The following is a 12,966-nucleotide window of genomic DNA, read 5'->3' on the forward strand; positions in this document are numbered from 1 at the left end:
ATTGCTAGATCACTTTAATCCTCACCCCAGTCAATGTTCTCGACTGAATCATAGCAGAAAACAACTTCTTTCTATAGCAGGTGTATTAGAGCAGGTGATTAGGGGTTTAGCAATTCTGATTCCATTATTGATGATTGATTATTTCCCCTTTTTGTTGTGATCAGTGTTTGGGTCATTACTCAAAAAAAGTCATTATTACCTGTAATACACAGAACACTTTTCTTTAAAGTAATGCAGTATGTTACTAAAATACTCCAAAGAGAAGTAATTTGTTACATTATTCGTTACATTACATTCTAGTTTCTCCGTAAAATGTCTCGTAATTGCCAGTTAACAATGTAAACTGAGGCTACAGTCCCACACACCAACACAAATCTGTATCATAATGAGACACACATACAATCTTTCTCTTAGTATTTGGGTATGAACACAATGCAGAAATAACTGGCACAAAAGAGATTTCAAAGCGATCGCCACAGTGATGCTACTTTAGAGAGATGAGAAGGTAAACTGTGGAAGCTGTTTGCAGTCATTGAAACAACAGCCTGACTGCTCATCTGTTTGTTACCTGTTTACATTCAATGTCTGGCTGCTGGACTCGTGGTCGGCATTCATTCACACTCAGCTTTAACATCTCTCTGGGTTCTTGGCTAGCAGTCGGTGCAGTCGGTGTAGATGTTTGCAAAATGCCGAAGTTCTTTTAGCACCATAATCTAGTTGTTTCAAACTGAAATAAGCTGATTGTAGCACAAGCGCAAATGGAACGGAAAAGCAGAATCAGTAGGCAAGCAGAGTAACAGTTCCAAGTAGCTGAACTACTGGGAACCAGTTCTCGATTCCCAACCCCACAGATTCTGGTTCAAGTCTCTAAACTAAAAAGGTATATGCATTTTGGGTTTAGCGTTTAATGCTCCTGTGTTAGTACAGCAGTGAACCACCTCGAAGCTGAGAAAAGAATCAATTGTGAAATAAAGATGCTCACAATAGAAACAAAGAGATGACATATCTAAGCCTTTTCCATAATTTAATACCAGTTATAATTAAGGATAATAGTCCTTTACTATCTGCAATCTCACACAATATTTCGCTCTCCGCCCTGCTACTGCAACACTTAGTCTCAGTTAGTGTGAGCCGATACTGTTAATGTGAGATGTGGTTTAGTTAATTAATCTAATTAGTATGCTAATGAGCCTCCTTCTATCAGATAAAAGCATCGTTTGGAGCGCTTGATTCCTAGTTGATATTCAACCTGCAACTTCTTCACTGTAGAACAAAGCCAAGGGGTTACTTTTACAAAGGCTGAACACACACACACACACGCACACTTTATCTGTTGGACCTATTGTTTTGCTGAATATGATAAACGAGTGCAGCGGTAATGGAAGGGGTCATAAAAACAGACAAGCCTCTTCAGTATTTTTCACGGCCATGTGTGCAGTGACATTAAATGTCTTTTTATGGGTCACGGAGGTCGTCAAGTACTTCTTTAAAAAGCACAGTATCAACACGCACAGTTACATGATCAGCATGAGAACGATGCACATCAGGTCTTTCAGTTAATTAGTTCAGCTTGCAAGGCAGTTGGATTCTCTTGAGATGTGCAAGATTACAATCATGAGAGAATCCATCTTTCCAGGCTTCAAGTTCTTTAACCTTTAGAAAACCACAGTTGGACAGAAACAGTCAGCGTGCTACGAGGATCTACTAGCTAATAAAGTTTTGCTACAGGGAATTTTCGGTACAACAATCTTATGTGACAATTTGTAGGCAATTCATCCAATAACCTGCCAAGATTTTTTTTTACTTTTATCTAATACATCCATAATTTAAACATCTCACCTCTCATGGTTGTCTCCATTAAATTGCACCTACATGTCAGTGGGGAATGCATCACATGTGGAAACGTTCATACAGTTCCTAAAGAAGCTTGTTTGTGGATACTGGTTAATTTTAAAGGGAAAAAAACACTTTTATATTGTAAATAAAAACTATAAATAAAACCACTTATATGTGGTATCAGTGTCTCCATCAAGATGCTGTCAAAATAAATTTGGGAGTGAATGAGCAGGAAGTTGATTTGTGTCGGTAATAAAATTGGGAAATGAGATAAAAGCCTTTGTTGTGACAGAAGTGGAGTACCCATCGTTTCCTGATTTATTGTGCGCCTGTCTGAGAGGCAGATAGACCAACAGAAAGAAATAAAGAGTGACATTTGTTATGACAGAAGCAGACTACTCATTTTGTCACACTGTGCAGGGAATTTTGTGTGTGCATATGTGTGTGTGCATGTAACTTTTTGCTTGCGTGAGTGTTTTGTTTGAGAGCTCCGTCTTAAATGCGCAGAATTAAAGGTAACTTTGCCAGATGATTTTTAAGCCCCTAACAGCACCTTGGAGTCGGGATCTTTTTATCTTTAGGGAGAAATGTCAGCCAGCGTGTGTTTTTCTCTCATCATTATGCTGCCATGAAGTAGCATTACAGTCAGCACCGGACTGACTGAAACCCCAAAACAGTTGGACATGTAGCAGCTGGTGGCTCAGCAGGAATGAGTCACTTCTTATATTTTCCAAACACCACAAGTAAACAGTTTCTCATCCTTTATCACATGCTGTTTCCTCTCGGTGTACGAGTATTTAGGAGAAAGGGCTGCCAGTCAGTCAGTCATCGTTTAAGGAGGGCGACACAAACACATACAAACTTTGTTCGAGTTTATTTGCAAGTTAAACATTTTATCACACATCTCTCAGGCTTCCTCCAACTTTTTGTCCATCTCTTTTCTCTCTTTCACTTTTCCCTCAATTCATTCTCCTCCCGCTCTCTGTTTGCCGTCTTTCAGTTTATCCCTGTTAAACCACGACTGCCGGCCAAACTGTGTGATGGTGTTTGAGGGGACGAAGCTGGAGCTCAGAGCTGTTCGGGATATCGACCCTGAAGATGAGGTATGATGAAGAAACCTCACAGTATGGCTTTTGAACGATATAGAATCTGAAACCAAGAACTCTATCTGTTATGAAGTGAATTTTATTATGCAAGTAACAAATACTGTATACTTATCCAGTATTTGATAGATGTACACTGAATTAAATGTTATTAAAGAATTATTACAAAATGTAGCCAAGTGAAATTTCATAGCAACACAAGCCGGATCACAGCTCCTAACTTGGCAGTGTTTTCTCCAATTTTCCGTACTTCATCATCCCTTGTGACTATATATAATGAGATTAATCCAAGCCATCTGTCCTGCAAGACACACAAACACACACACACACAGACACACACACACACACATTACTTCTACAGTATCGCATTCTTCTTTTTAGTCTGTTTTCCAAATGTCTAATATAGATATGTGCTTAACACTGATCAAAATATGGCACCAAATTTATGTAAGTGCTGTAGGTAAAAGTGAAAATTAAATTTGAGCAAACTGTTTGATCTCATACTAAACCTCTCTCTCTCTCTCTCTCTCCCTCTGTGTCCAGCTAACTATAAGTTACATCGAGACGCTGTCACTGACTGAAGATCGGCAGAGGCAGCTGGAGGAGCAGTACCATTTTACCTGTCACTGCCAGCGATGTGACTCTCGAGACAAGGTCAGAGGCAAACAAATTAAATTGCGGCCTTCATTCACTTCTAATTAGGATTACAGCTATTTATTTGGGTGTTTTTTCCCATCTCACAAAAAGAGACGTAATGAATAATATGTCCAACAATCAGAGCAAAGCAGCTAAGTTTCATCACCTATCATCACCAAAGGTGGTAGCCCTCTAGATTTCCAAACTCTTCCAAATCATACCTGATCTTTTTTGGTGCTGTGGCTCACATTTGAGACTTGCACATATTGCTGTCGCCATAGCTCGAATATTATATTTTTACTATGCAATGAGTATAGAATGACAGGGGCAAAAATATATTTGTTGAGTGAGTGCCTGCGATGGATGCAGCGGTGGAAATGTCACTGTTTCATTCATGACAGATCATTTAGAAACGGCTGTATCATTTTCCAATATGAACAGCTCCAATAAACTGGTTAAAAGTCTGTATTGATCCTTTTGTCCTCTTATCATTATAACTGAGTCCATAGTGTGCACATGGTTAGCCACTTTCAAAGTGCAGAAACACACTCTTTCACACACCTCTGTGTGTGTGTGTGATGATTTTGCACCTTATTGTGATAGTTTTTAACTTTGAAAAAAATATTTGTGGAATTTCAACCGTACATCCTTACTGCATGTCTCTCTCTCTATTTCACAGACACACACACACACACACACACACACACACACACACACACACACACACACACACACTTTCTGTTAGAGTGTATCGGTGCGTAACGTGTTTCGGTGTATCCTTTCCTGTCCTCCTCTCCTTTTCCCTCCTTCACTTTCTCTCACACATCCTGTGTTATCTCCTGCTCTCCTCCTCGTCTTCCTCTCTGTCACTCGGTCACGCTCCACCTCGTCACATCCCCTCTCACTCTCTGACCACCTACTGAAAAATGAGAAAAATTATCTTGTCTTGCGGCTGCAGTTTTCTTTTCCATCCATCTTAATCTGCTCCATCTTCCTCCTGCGCTGTCTCTTTCTTTCGATGTGTCTGTTTTCTTTTCTCTCACTCATATCATCTTTTTGTCTGTGCTGCGACTTCAGCCTCTAGCTTTGTTCTCTCTGTGCTTTATATGGCACTTCGCTCTTACTCTAGCACAGCGCTTTTTATGCTTCTGTGTTTGTTTGAGACGAGTTAAGACGGAGCACTCAGTTGACTCTCTGGAACAATGGCATTGATTCGTTTTTTTGCCACCGACCTTTGTTCTGCACACAGTACTGACAGAAACACTCACACACTTTCTCTTTCATTCTGCTTGTCTTTAATCTTGACATCAAACCACAGCGTGGCTGTTTTCTCTCTGTGCATGTTTTAGGATTTACACAAATTGCACGCTTCATTTTACAAAATTTTACTCATAATTTTAAAGCTAAATTTTAGGATAGATTTCTCTTTCCCTTTAATCTTGTAACCTTTTCCTTCCTGGCTTGAACAGGACAAAGGTCACTAGCTGTGAATCACACAATGGGTTTTTAATAAACTTAATCTAGTGTCTATTTATTCCATCACACCACAGCGGTTATGCATAAATGGATCTCTGGAGGCCCCATTCTGTCCCCTTACACTTCTCCACTGTGTGCTGACCTCAGCTATAGTATCAAAATAGGTTTCCTCCAACTTGATTTTTATGTTTTGGAGGTCAAAGCCACAGGGAGACAGTCCTGGTGAGCAGGGCTGGTGGTGAGTGATAATTGTGTTGTTCATAATGTGACCTTCAGGAAGTGATCTACACAAGAAGTTATTTTAAAGGTTATGAAACTTAAAAGCTCCTTTCAGCTTCTCCCTTGTTCACTAGGGATTGCTACAGCGAGTAGCTCCACATATTGGAAATGGCAGATTTTCATACCGGATGCCCTTCCTGTCACAAACCCAAGGATTTTTTGTCTCTTTCCAAATTTGAACTGGGGATTTTGTTTTTCGCTTTTTAGGTGAATATGTAAACCACTACTCTATGGAGAATCTAAGTTGTTAAACTTAAACTTAAAAGCTTTTGATTGATTCCCAGAATTTGTTGATCAGACCTTGTATGTTCATGAGATTGTTTGGTTGTTTAGACATAGATTTTTGCTCATCAGAGTGGATGTTAAAGTAGTCCCTCCTTCCTAATGTCTTTGCTCAGGATGGACTCATGCTCTCGGGCGAAGAAGGAAAATGGCGCCTGCTGAAGGAGGCTCTACCAAGACTGGAAGGGCTGAAAGCCGAGTCCAGTATCCTTTGTCTTTGTCAAGTTCCTCTAAAGCCAGTGGACACCGAATCTCTATGAGAACTTCTTGTAATTATCTGCTGTTCATATTTCATGTAACTGATAAGACACGCATCAGGTAATGAGACAACAGCTGAAGTGAGTTTAGTTGCTTAATGAAACATGATACTGTAACTCGACTGTCTTAAGTTAGGTCCTAAGTAAGATCGAATTACTTTGGTGCTGATCAGATTAGATCAGAACTTCATGTACTGATGTACAAATGATGATGATGGTGGCTTCGTCGGTTGGTTGGCAGCTCCGAGTAATTAAGAGTCTAATTAAAAGTGGATTGAGATTCTGTGCTTTCATCACCATAAAGCTGGCGTAACCATTTTCATCATAAAACAACACAAAGGAGGGAGAGAGACAAACATCAGATAGTTTATATCATTCAGCACAGAGAAATAAACTAATTTATGCAATGTTGTTTTCATAAATCCTTAAGATTTCCCTGAGGAGTCTGCAGCTTTAATCAAATTTTGGGGGAAGCAGGATAAATGTTGCTTTTCCTTAAGTCACCTTCCAGATTGGGAAACGCTGTTGGAGAGCTGTAGCCATCTGTTATCAAGCGTTGGTGGTGAAGTTCCTGAGGAAAATCTATACAAGCTCAGAATTACAGACATGGCTTTAGATGCTTCAGTTCACCTGGGACGCTGGGAGGAAGCTATGAGTTACGGGGTGACGACACTTCCAGCATACAGGTGAGTCACTGTGTGCCTGTTTCTGTTTGGCTCAGGCAGTACACTGTCAAGGTAACTAATCTATCTGCGTTTCACCCACGAATGACTAATATGTCATCAGATGTAAAGAAGGAAAGAAATCATTTTCCTATATTTGTGTATGTGTGCCTGGATTCAGGGTGTTTATCAGACCTGGTTTTAGGATAAGCATTAAGTCTGTTGCATTCAGTGTTGTTCACTGAAATGAGGGAGGATTGCATAACCTTACCAGCATAAATTAGTACAGAGATTTGGGTTTATTTAACTGTCCTGATGCCTTTTACAGTCATCTCAAAACTTCTGGATTCTGTTTAATTTTACTTTACATCAATCTTTAATGTTTTTAATAAGAAAGCGAGTCAGAGAGTGTTCACTTGCTACCATAGGGATTAGGGAAGATTAAGTTACTTGATGTAGTCCTAAACTTTAGTAGATATTATCATCCATCCAGCCTATCTGAGTCTGGGTCATGGCGGCAGCGGTCTGAAAGTAGAAAGGCTCAGATCTCTCTCTCCTTAGTCATCTCCTTCAACTCTTCTGGGGGGGACACTGAAGCGTTCCCAAGCCAACCGAGAGACGTAATCTCTCCAGCATGTCTCGAATTTGCCCCGGGGCCCCTTCCCAGTTGGACATGTCAGAAACACCTCGCTTGGGAGGCATCATGAAGGCATCGCAGTCGGATGTCTGAATCACCTCAAGTGGTTCCTTTCAGTGTGAGGAGTAGTGGCTCTACTCTGACCCTCTCACAAATGACTCTCACAAAGCTCCTCATCCTGTCCTTATGAGTGAACCTAGACACCTTTCAGAGAAAACTTATTTTTGCAGCTTGGCTTAGCCATCTTATTCTTTTAGTCACTACCCACAGCTCATAGCCATAGATGAGGGTAGAAATGTACACGGACCAGTAAATCTTCAGCTTTGCTTTCATACTCAGTTTTCTTTTTCTCTTTTTATCATAACACGTCCTGTTGTATTTGTTGCATTTTAATATCGGGCTAGTCTGTATTGTAAAGAGAATTTTGATGTCATGGTAAAATAAATGTTAACTAAAAATGAATAAATATAATACTCAAAGAGGTGGATGAGAGAACCTAAATGTCCAAAGAAAATCAACCTATCTTTAAGCTGCCAGCTCTGCTACAGACCCTGCATGATCTCTGTGCCCATGCAGCCATGTGAGAATAGGGCAGGTAATTGGCATCTTCCTGCAGGAGTCTGTGTCTGATGCAGACTCCTGCTGTGTGCTGCATGTGAGATTTCAGACAAGGGCCTGAGCTGAGTCTCACAACATTGTGCTGATCATATATGAACAGGTATGATAGTGTGTTAGGTTAACATAAAATGGATGTTTTTTTGGTTTTATTCCTTAGTTTTTCTGCACTGAATGTCCTTTTGTTATTTTCTTGAAGCAGAGATTAAAGATTATTAGATTTAGTTAGCAATTTAGCAAGCTCGTATAATAAAACATATCACAGTGAAATGTCTGAGTTTATCACTGCAGCAGGAAGATCAATGCATATTTTTTACCATCATAATTAAATGTTTAAAACATAAGAAATGACAACCCTTGAGTTACCGGTTTTCCGATCTTCGCATTTTATTCCATTGTGTTGTTAATTCAGAAATGAAAGACTACATAGGTTTGATACAGTCCCGATCAAAAGGCCAAATTTGTGCAAAAATGGGGATTCATTGTCATTTTCTGTCAGGTAGTCACACTGTCATGATGTTCTGATGGCAAAGACAAAAAAACGTTCCCTTTTTGAACATGGTCGGGTTGTTGAATTGCATAAGCAGGGTCTCTCGCAGTGTGCCATCGATGCTGAGTTGGGACGCAGTAAGACAGTCATTTGGAATTTCTTAAATGTTCCTGAGGGTTATGGACTAAAAAAGTCAAGTCGAAGACCCCCAAAAACTTTCACCAACACTGAGCCGGAGGATCCAATTGGCTGTCCGTCAAGACACTGGACGATCCTTGACCCAAATTGAGCCCGTTACTGGTGCAGACTGCAGCCCCATAAACATCAGACGGCATCTGAGACTGAAGGGCTTCAAAAACAAAGAAACGTCTCCTTGAATGCCACAGATCTGACCATTTAAACTTTGCATGAGGGCACCAAACATGGGACATTGAAAGGTGGAAAAAAGTTTTATTCTCTGATTTTTTAAAAATTTAACCTTGATGGTCCTGATGGTTTCCATTGTTACTGGCATGATGTTTTCAATGCACCACAGTGGAGGGGGCGCCATAATGGTCTGAGGTGCTTTTTCCTTGGAACAACGGAGCTTCAGGAGGTGCAGGGGCGTCAAACAGTCGCTGGCATGCTCAAAAAATGTTTTTTCTCACTCCCATTTGTTCTTGCTGTATGTTGAAACTCTACTTGGAACCTTGTTAAGATCCAACCATGCAAAATATGATTTTTTGCCATTTGTTTTAAACTTTTGATTGGGACTGTATGTGGTTGCTGTTGTGAAAAAGAATTTTATTTTCAGCTTTGCATGCAGGCAAATGTGTTTAAAACAGATAATTTGTAAGATCAGAGCAAAATGCTTATACCATTCATAGAAAAATTTAAATCTAAACTGAGATTTCTGTATATGCAGGTAATCACCCTCAAAATCTGGGAATGCAGTGTGATCTCTAAACCAACAGGCCAACTGTTAAGTCCTAAAATATTTTTATCTAATAAGTGCAGCATTTTTAATTAATAAAAGAGTAAAAACCTTAAGTGAATCAAATAAAAGCAATGAACAAGGAAAGAGAGAGTTGAATTCCAAATCCAAAAATCTTTAAATCTACGTCTGAATTTACAGTAAATTGCATCAACAGTTCCCCGCTTCGATTGTCCAACCATCACTCTCTGTCTCTTCTTTTTTTGCAGTTCAGTTTGTACAAACTCAACTTTATACCCACGCACTTCAGCAAGTGTGTGTGTTTGTGTTAGTATGTGTGAGAGAGATGCAGAGAAAGAAAGACTAATTGATCTTGTGTGAAGGGCAGCGCTCTGCTGGGATAGCTGCGCTCACACACACGCTCCCGCAACAACATATCCACAGGAGAGAAACAGCAACGGCCTATAAATAAATAACCAGACACGGGGCAGCAGAAAGAAAGAGATGGTGATGTGTACAAGGGGATGGAGAGAACTGCTGTAAAACGTGTGTCAAAGAATCAAAGACAAAGCCAGTGAGAGGGATGGTTGTGGGGGCTTTAGGCTCTGTATAAAAGATATAAGCAGGAAATAAATGAAAAATGAGGGGTGGGGGCGGGGGGGCTGCAGGGTGATCAACAACTTGACAGAAGAGAGAGGAGGGAAAAAAGATCTGCAGAAATGATGGAAATAAAATATGAATGATGGAATCACAAGGAAAAGAAGAGTAAAGGTAACGTACAGGAGGGGAAGGGTTAAAAACGGGTATAATGAATGAAATGGACACGGACGAGTGAAAATGTTGAAAGAAAAAAAGAAAGTGGAAGGAATTCAGGAGAAAAAAGTGAGAAGTGAGTGGGAGGAGGATCCTCCATATTCATCTCCTATCTTCCTCTGGGCTCTTCAGATGCTAGGGAAGAAAGATAGCTGCAGGAGTTCTCGATCACTCCATTTCTCCTGTCCTTCCCCTCATTCTGTATTCCTTTTTTCTTTCACACTCTCCCACTGCAGGTCTTTTCAGAGTTACTCTATTCAGTTTGTGATATATGGAGAGGGTTTTCCCTGCGAATAATGCTCACCTGCTGCAGGCTGTGCACACCAGGCCTATTGAACCCCTTCTGTACTGCACATATTTTACTGCTATAGATATGCACACACACATACCCAGATTATTCTGTTCACGAATGCATCCAGATATCTGTCTTTCAGTAGATGCTCTGATGACTTTTTATGCATCAAGTAAAGCAAAAAGCATCTCTGGACACATTTTGTAGCTTAGTGTTGTTTCTCCATTTCTGTGGAGAAACACAAGTACTGACAATCTTCTCAGACCTACAGGTCAGCACAAATGTGGAATAATAGCATCAGCTTGATACTTCCTTTTTTACATCATTCAGTTTTTGATTTTTAAATGCGCAGACCTTTTTCTCTGTCTGTATTTGCATTAACATTCAGAAGTATTACAGGGACAAATCTCTTGCATAAGATTTCTGCATCAGCAGTGGCCTTGATGGACCAGCCAAGTGCACCCGCGGTGTCAGTCTTTATGAGTCCTCCTGTCAGCGTATGAAATTTAAGTTTGTTTAAAATGTTGCAGACAAATGAGACAAGCAGACAGCATAGATTTGTCTAAAAACCACAAACCGGTTTAATATAATATTTAATGAAAGGCTACTTTTATAAATACTTAATCCAATGAGAAGATGTCGGTCGTCCTAACCTGTAGGTAATGGCCTGGCAAAGTTACAAGGTGAATAAAGTAATTGAAGAAATGTGTTTCTGTGGATAATTTAGACTTTTCTCAGATTGTTTACTCTTTTCGATAAGGCTGCTTGTAGCTATGAAGCCTGGATCGAAGGATCCTGTGCAGGCATCACTTAGCTTTAAGCAAACCAGAAAGGTTAGAAGTCAGTGTTATCGATGGCTGTGGTCCTGTTGTCTGCTAGCTTACGAGACTCGGGCAAAGACCTTCTTTAGATGCAGTAGTTAATTGGTGAATTTGTCTGCAAAGACGGCTGACTAACTGTGATTTAAATGTTCTTTGTCTTGCATAGTTGTTGTAATTTTCCTTAAATGTACAACTGAAATTACTGTTGCATTTGACAAAAAACAAAAACGCAATTAAGCTAAATACTTGCAGCAAATCTGACCTTCTCCTTCAGTTTTCTACTTAGTAAGATAATCCTTGTTTCCCTCAAACAGCAGGCCGTGGATCTTTTTGTTCCAAACAAGTGCCTTATTAGTTCCACTGCATTTGCCTGGAAATGCTACACTTTTCCACAACTATTAATTTCTTCTCCTCACTCCCTCTCGTACGCATAGCCGAGAGCTATAGCTTTGTAACTAGCTCCGTATGACGACGAGATCGTACTTCTCTTCAATTTACTCTTCCGAAGAGAAAAAAAAGGGGGGATAAATCAGGAGACAGCAAATTAATTAAATTACTCTAATTGCTTTGCGGTTCTATATGAGAGGAATTATAATTGGATTGTGGGCTTGATGTGTGTGTTTGTATGTCATGGCAGTCAGAATCACTGGCTTGGTGATTAAGCCAATATTGTAACTTATTATTCATGGGCTACTAATTTTGTTGGTTTATTCTTTGAACTTTCTGTTTAATAATTCAATTTTAACCAGAGGATAAGGGGCCACCTCTTTAATTGGTTGGTTTGTCAGTTGATAGTTTAGTTTGGCTTTGAGGTTCAAACAAACGGGCTGTTAGCATTGTGGGTAAAAAGTGGCGAACAATTAGGAAACTATAGAGTTTGAAATGACTCCAGCTGTGGCCACTACATGGAAATTAATTTTTGATTTCTCTTTATTACCAGAACAGATTTTATTGTTAAACAAGAGTGGAAAACTTAGCCCGTGGAAGCTGCTGCCCATAAAGAAATAATTAAGAGTAATGCCCGGTTAACATCAGGTGCTGTTTCTATTTGCAGCGCGTATTGAATCCCCTTCTGGTGTCTTTACTCTGGAGAGAAGTGAAAACTGGCAAATATGCCGGGTCAAACAGGGTGAAGTGGATTTGTATCGACCTTATCTTTGTGTGCACACGCTCATACATTAATGCCGATGCGTGTGTGCATTCATGTATATGTGTTTGCTCACAGCTCTTTTTGTTTGTTTGTCAGAGACGGAGAAGTGGAGGAAATGGAAATGGAGAAGGGCTCGAGTTTTATCGGTGCACAGTTCTTTAAAATATGTAATCAAGAGAAAGGAGGACAGAACAAATAAATAGAAGGAAGATTCAAGAGGGCTGCAGAGGTAGAGTGGAGAAGAGAAATGAATGGAGAGCAGCCGAAGAGGGCGGGAAACAGCTGAACAACACTGGCAACTTTAATCCCTGCAGCTAGCGGGGTAAAAAGCACAAATATAAACGGGGAGAAGCAGAGGAAGGAGATGTGAAGCAGGAAAAAGGAGTGAGAGATTAGAGGAGGGGGATGGAAAAGAAAGGAGAATAAAGGGAAAGAAGAGCCGGGGAAATGAGTGTTTGAGAACTCCAGTGTTTGCCAACAACAAAGCTGTTTCCTAACAGTCCCTCGTGTGTATTTATCTTTATAGGATGAGCAATGTCCCAGTTCAGCGTGTGTGTGTGTGTGTGTGTGTGTGTGTGTGTGTGTGTGTGTGTGTGTGTGTGTGTGTGTGTGAATTTTCACTGTAACACATGTATTTGTAAACATTTACAGTCAGTATCATGCACACATATCAATAAGCAGTCAAGCTTATCCATTTTTATGCA

The 12,966-nt window shown here is 40.1% G+C and overlaps 1 protein-coding gene across 1 annotated transcript in view; it reads left to right on the top strand.

Annotated features, from left to right (window-relative positions):
- Positions 1 to 12,966, top strand: part of smyd3 (SET and MYND domain containing 3) — a 106,441-nt gene that overhangs the window by 89,864 nt on the left and 3,611 nt on the right. The window contains exons 7-10 of the mRNA XM_031730894.2: positions 2,837 to 2,939; positions 3,483 to 3,593; positions 5,729 to 5,816; positions 6,381 to 6,555. Coding sequence (XP_031586754.2) covers positions 2,837 to 2,939; positions 3,483 to 3,593; positions 5,729 to 5,816; positions 6,381 to 6,555 — 477 coding nt within the window. The remainder of the gene's footprint in view (positions 1 to 2,836; positions 2,940 to 3,482; positions 3,594 to 5,728; positions 5,817 to 6,380; positions 6,556 to 12,966) is intronic.

The sequence above is a fragment of the Oreochromis aureus genome, linkage group 1 (genome assembly GCF_013358895.1).
Source record: "Oreochromis aureus strain Israel breed Guangdong linkage group 1, ZZ_aureus, whole genome shotgun sequence".
Classification (NCBI taxonomy): domain Eukaryota; kingdom Metazoa; phylum Chordata; class Actinopteri; order Cichliformes; family Cichlidae; genus Oreochromis; species Oreochromis aureus.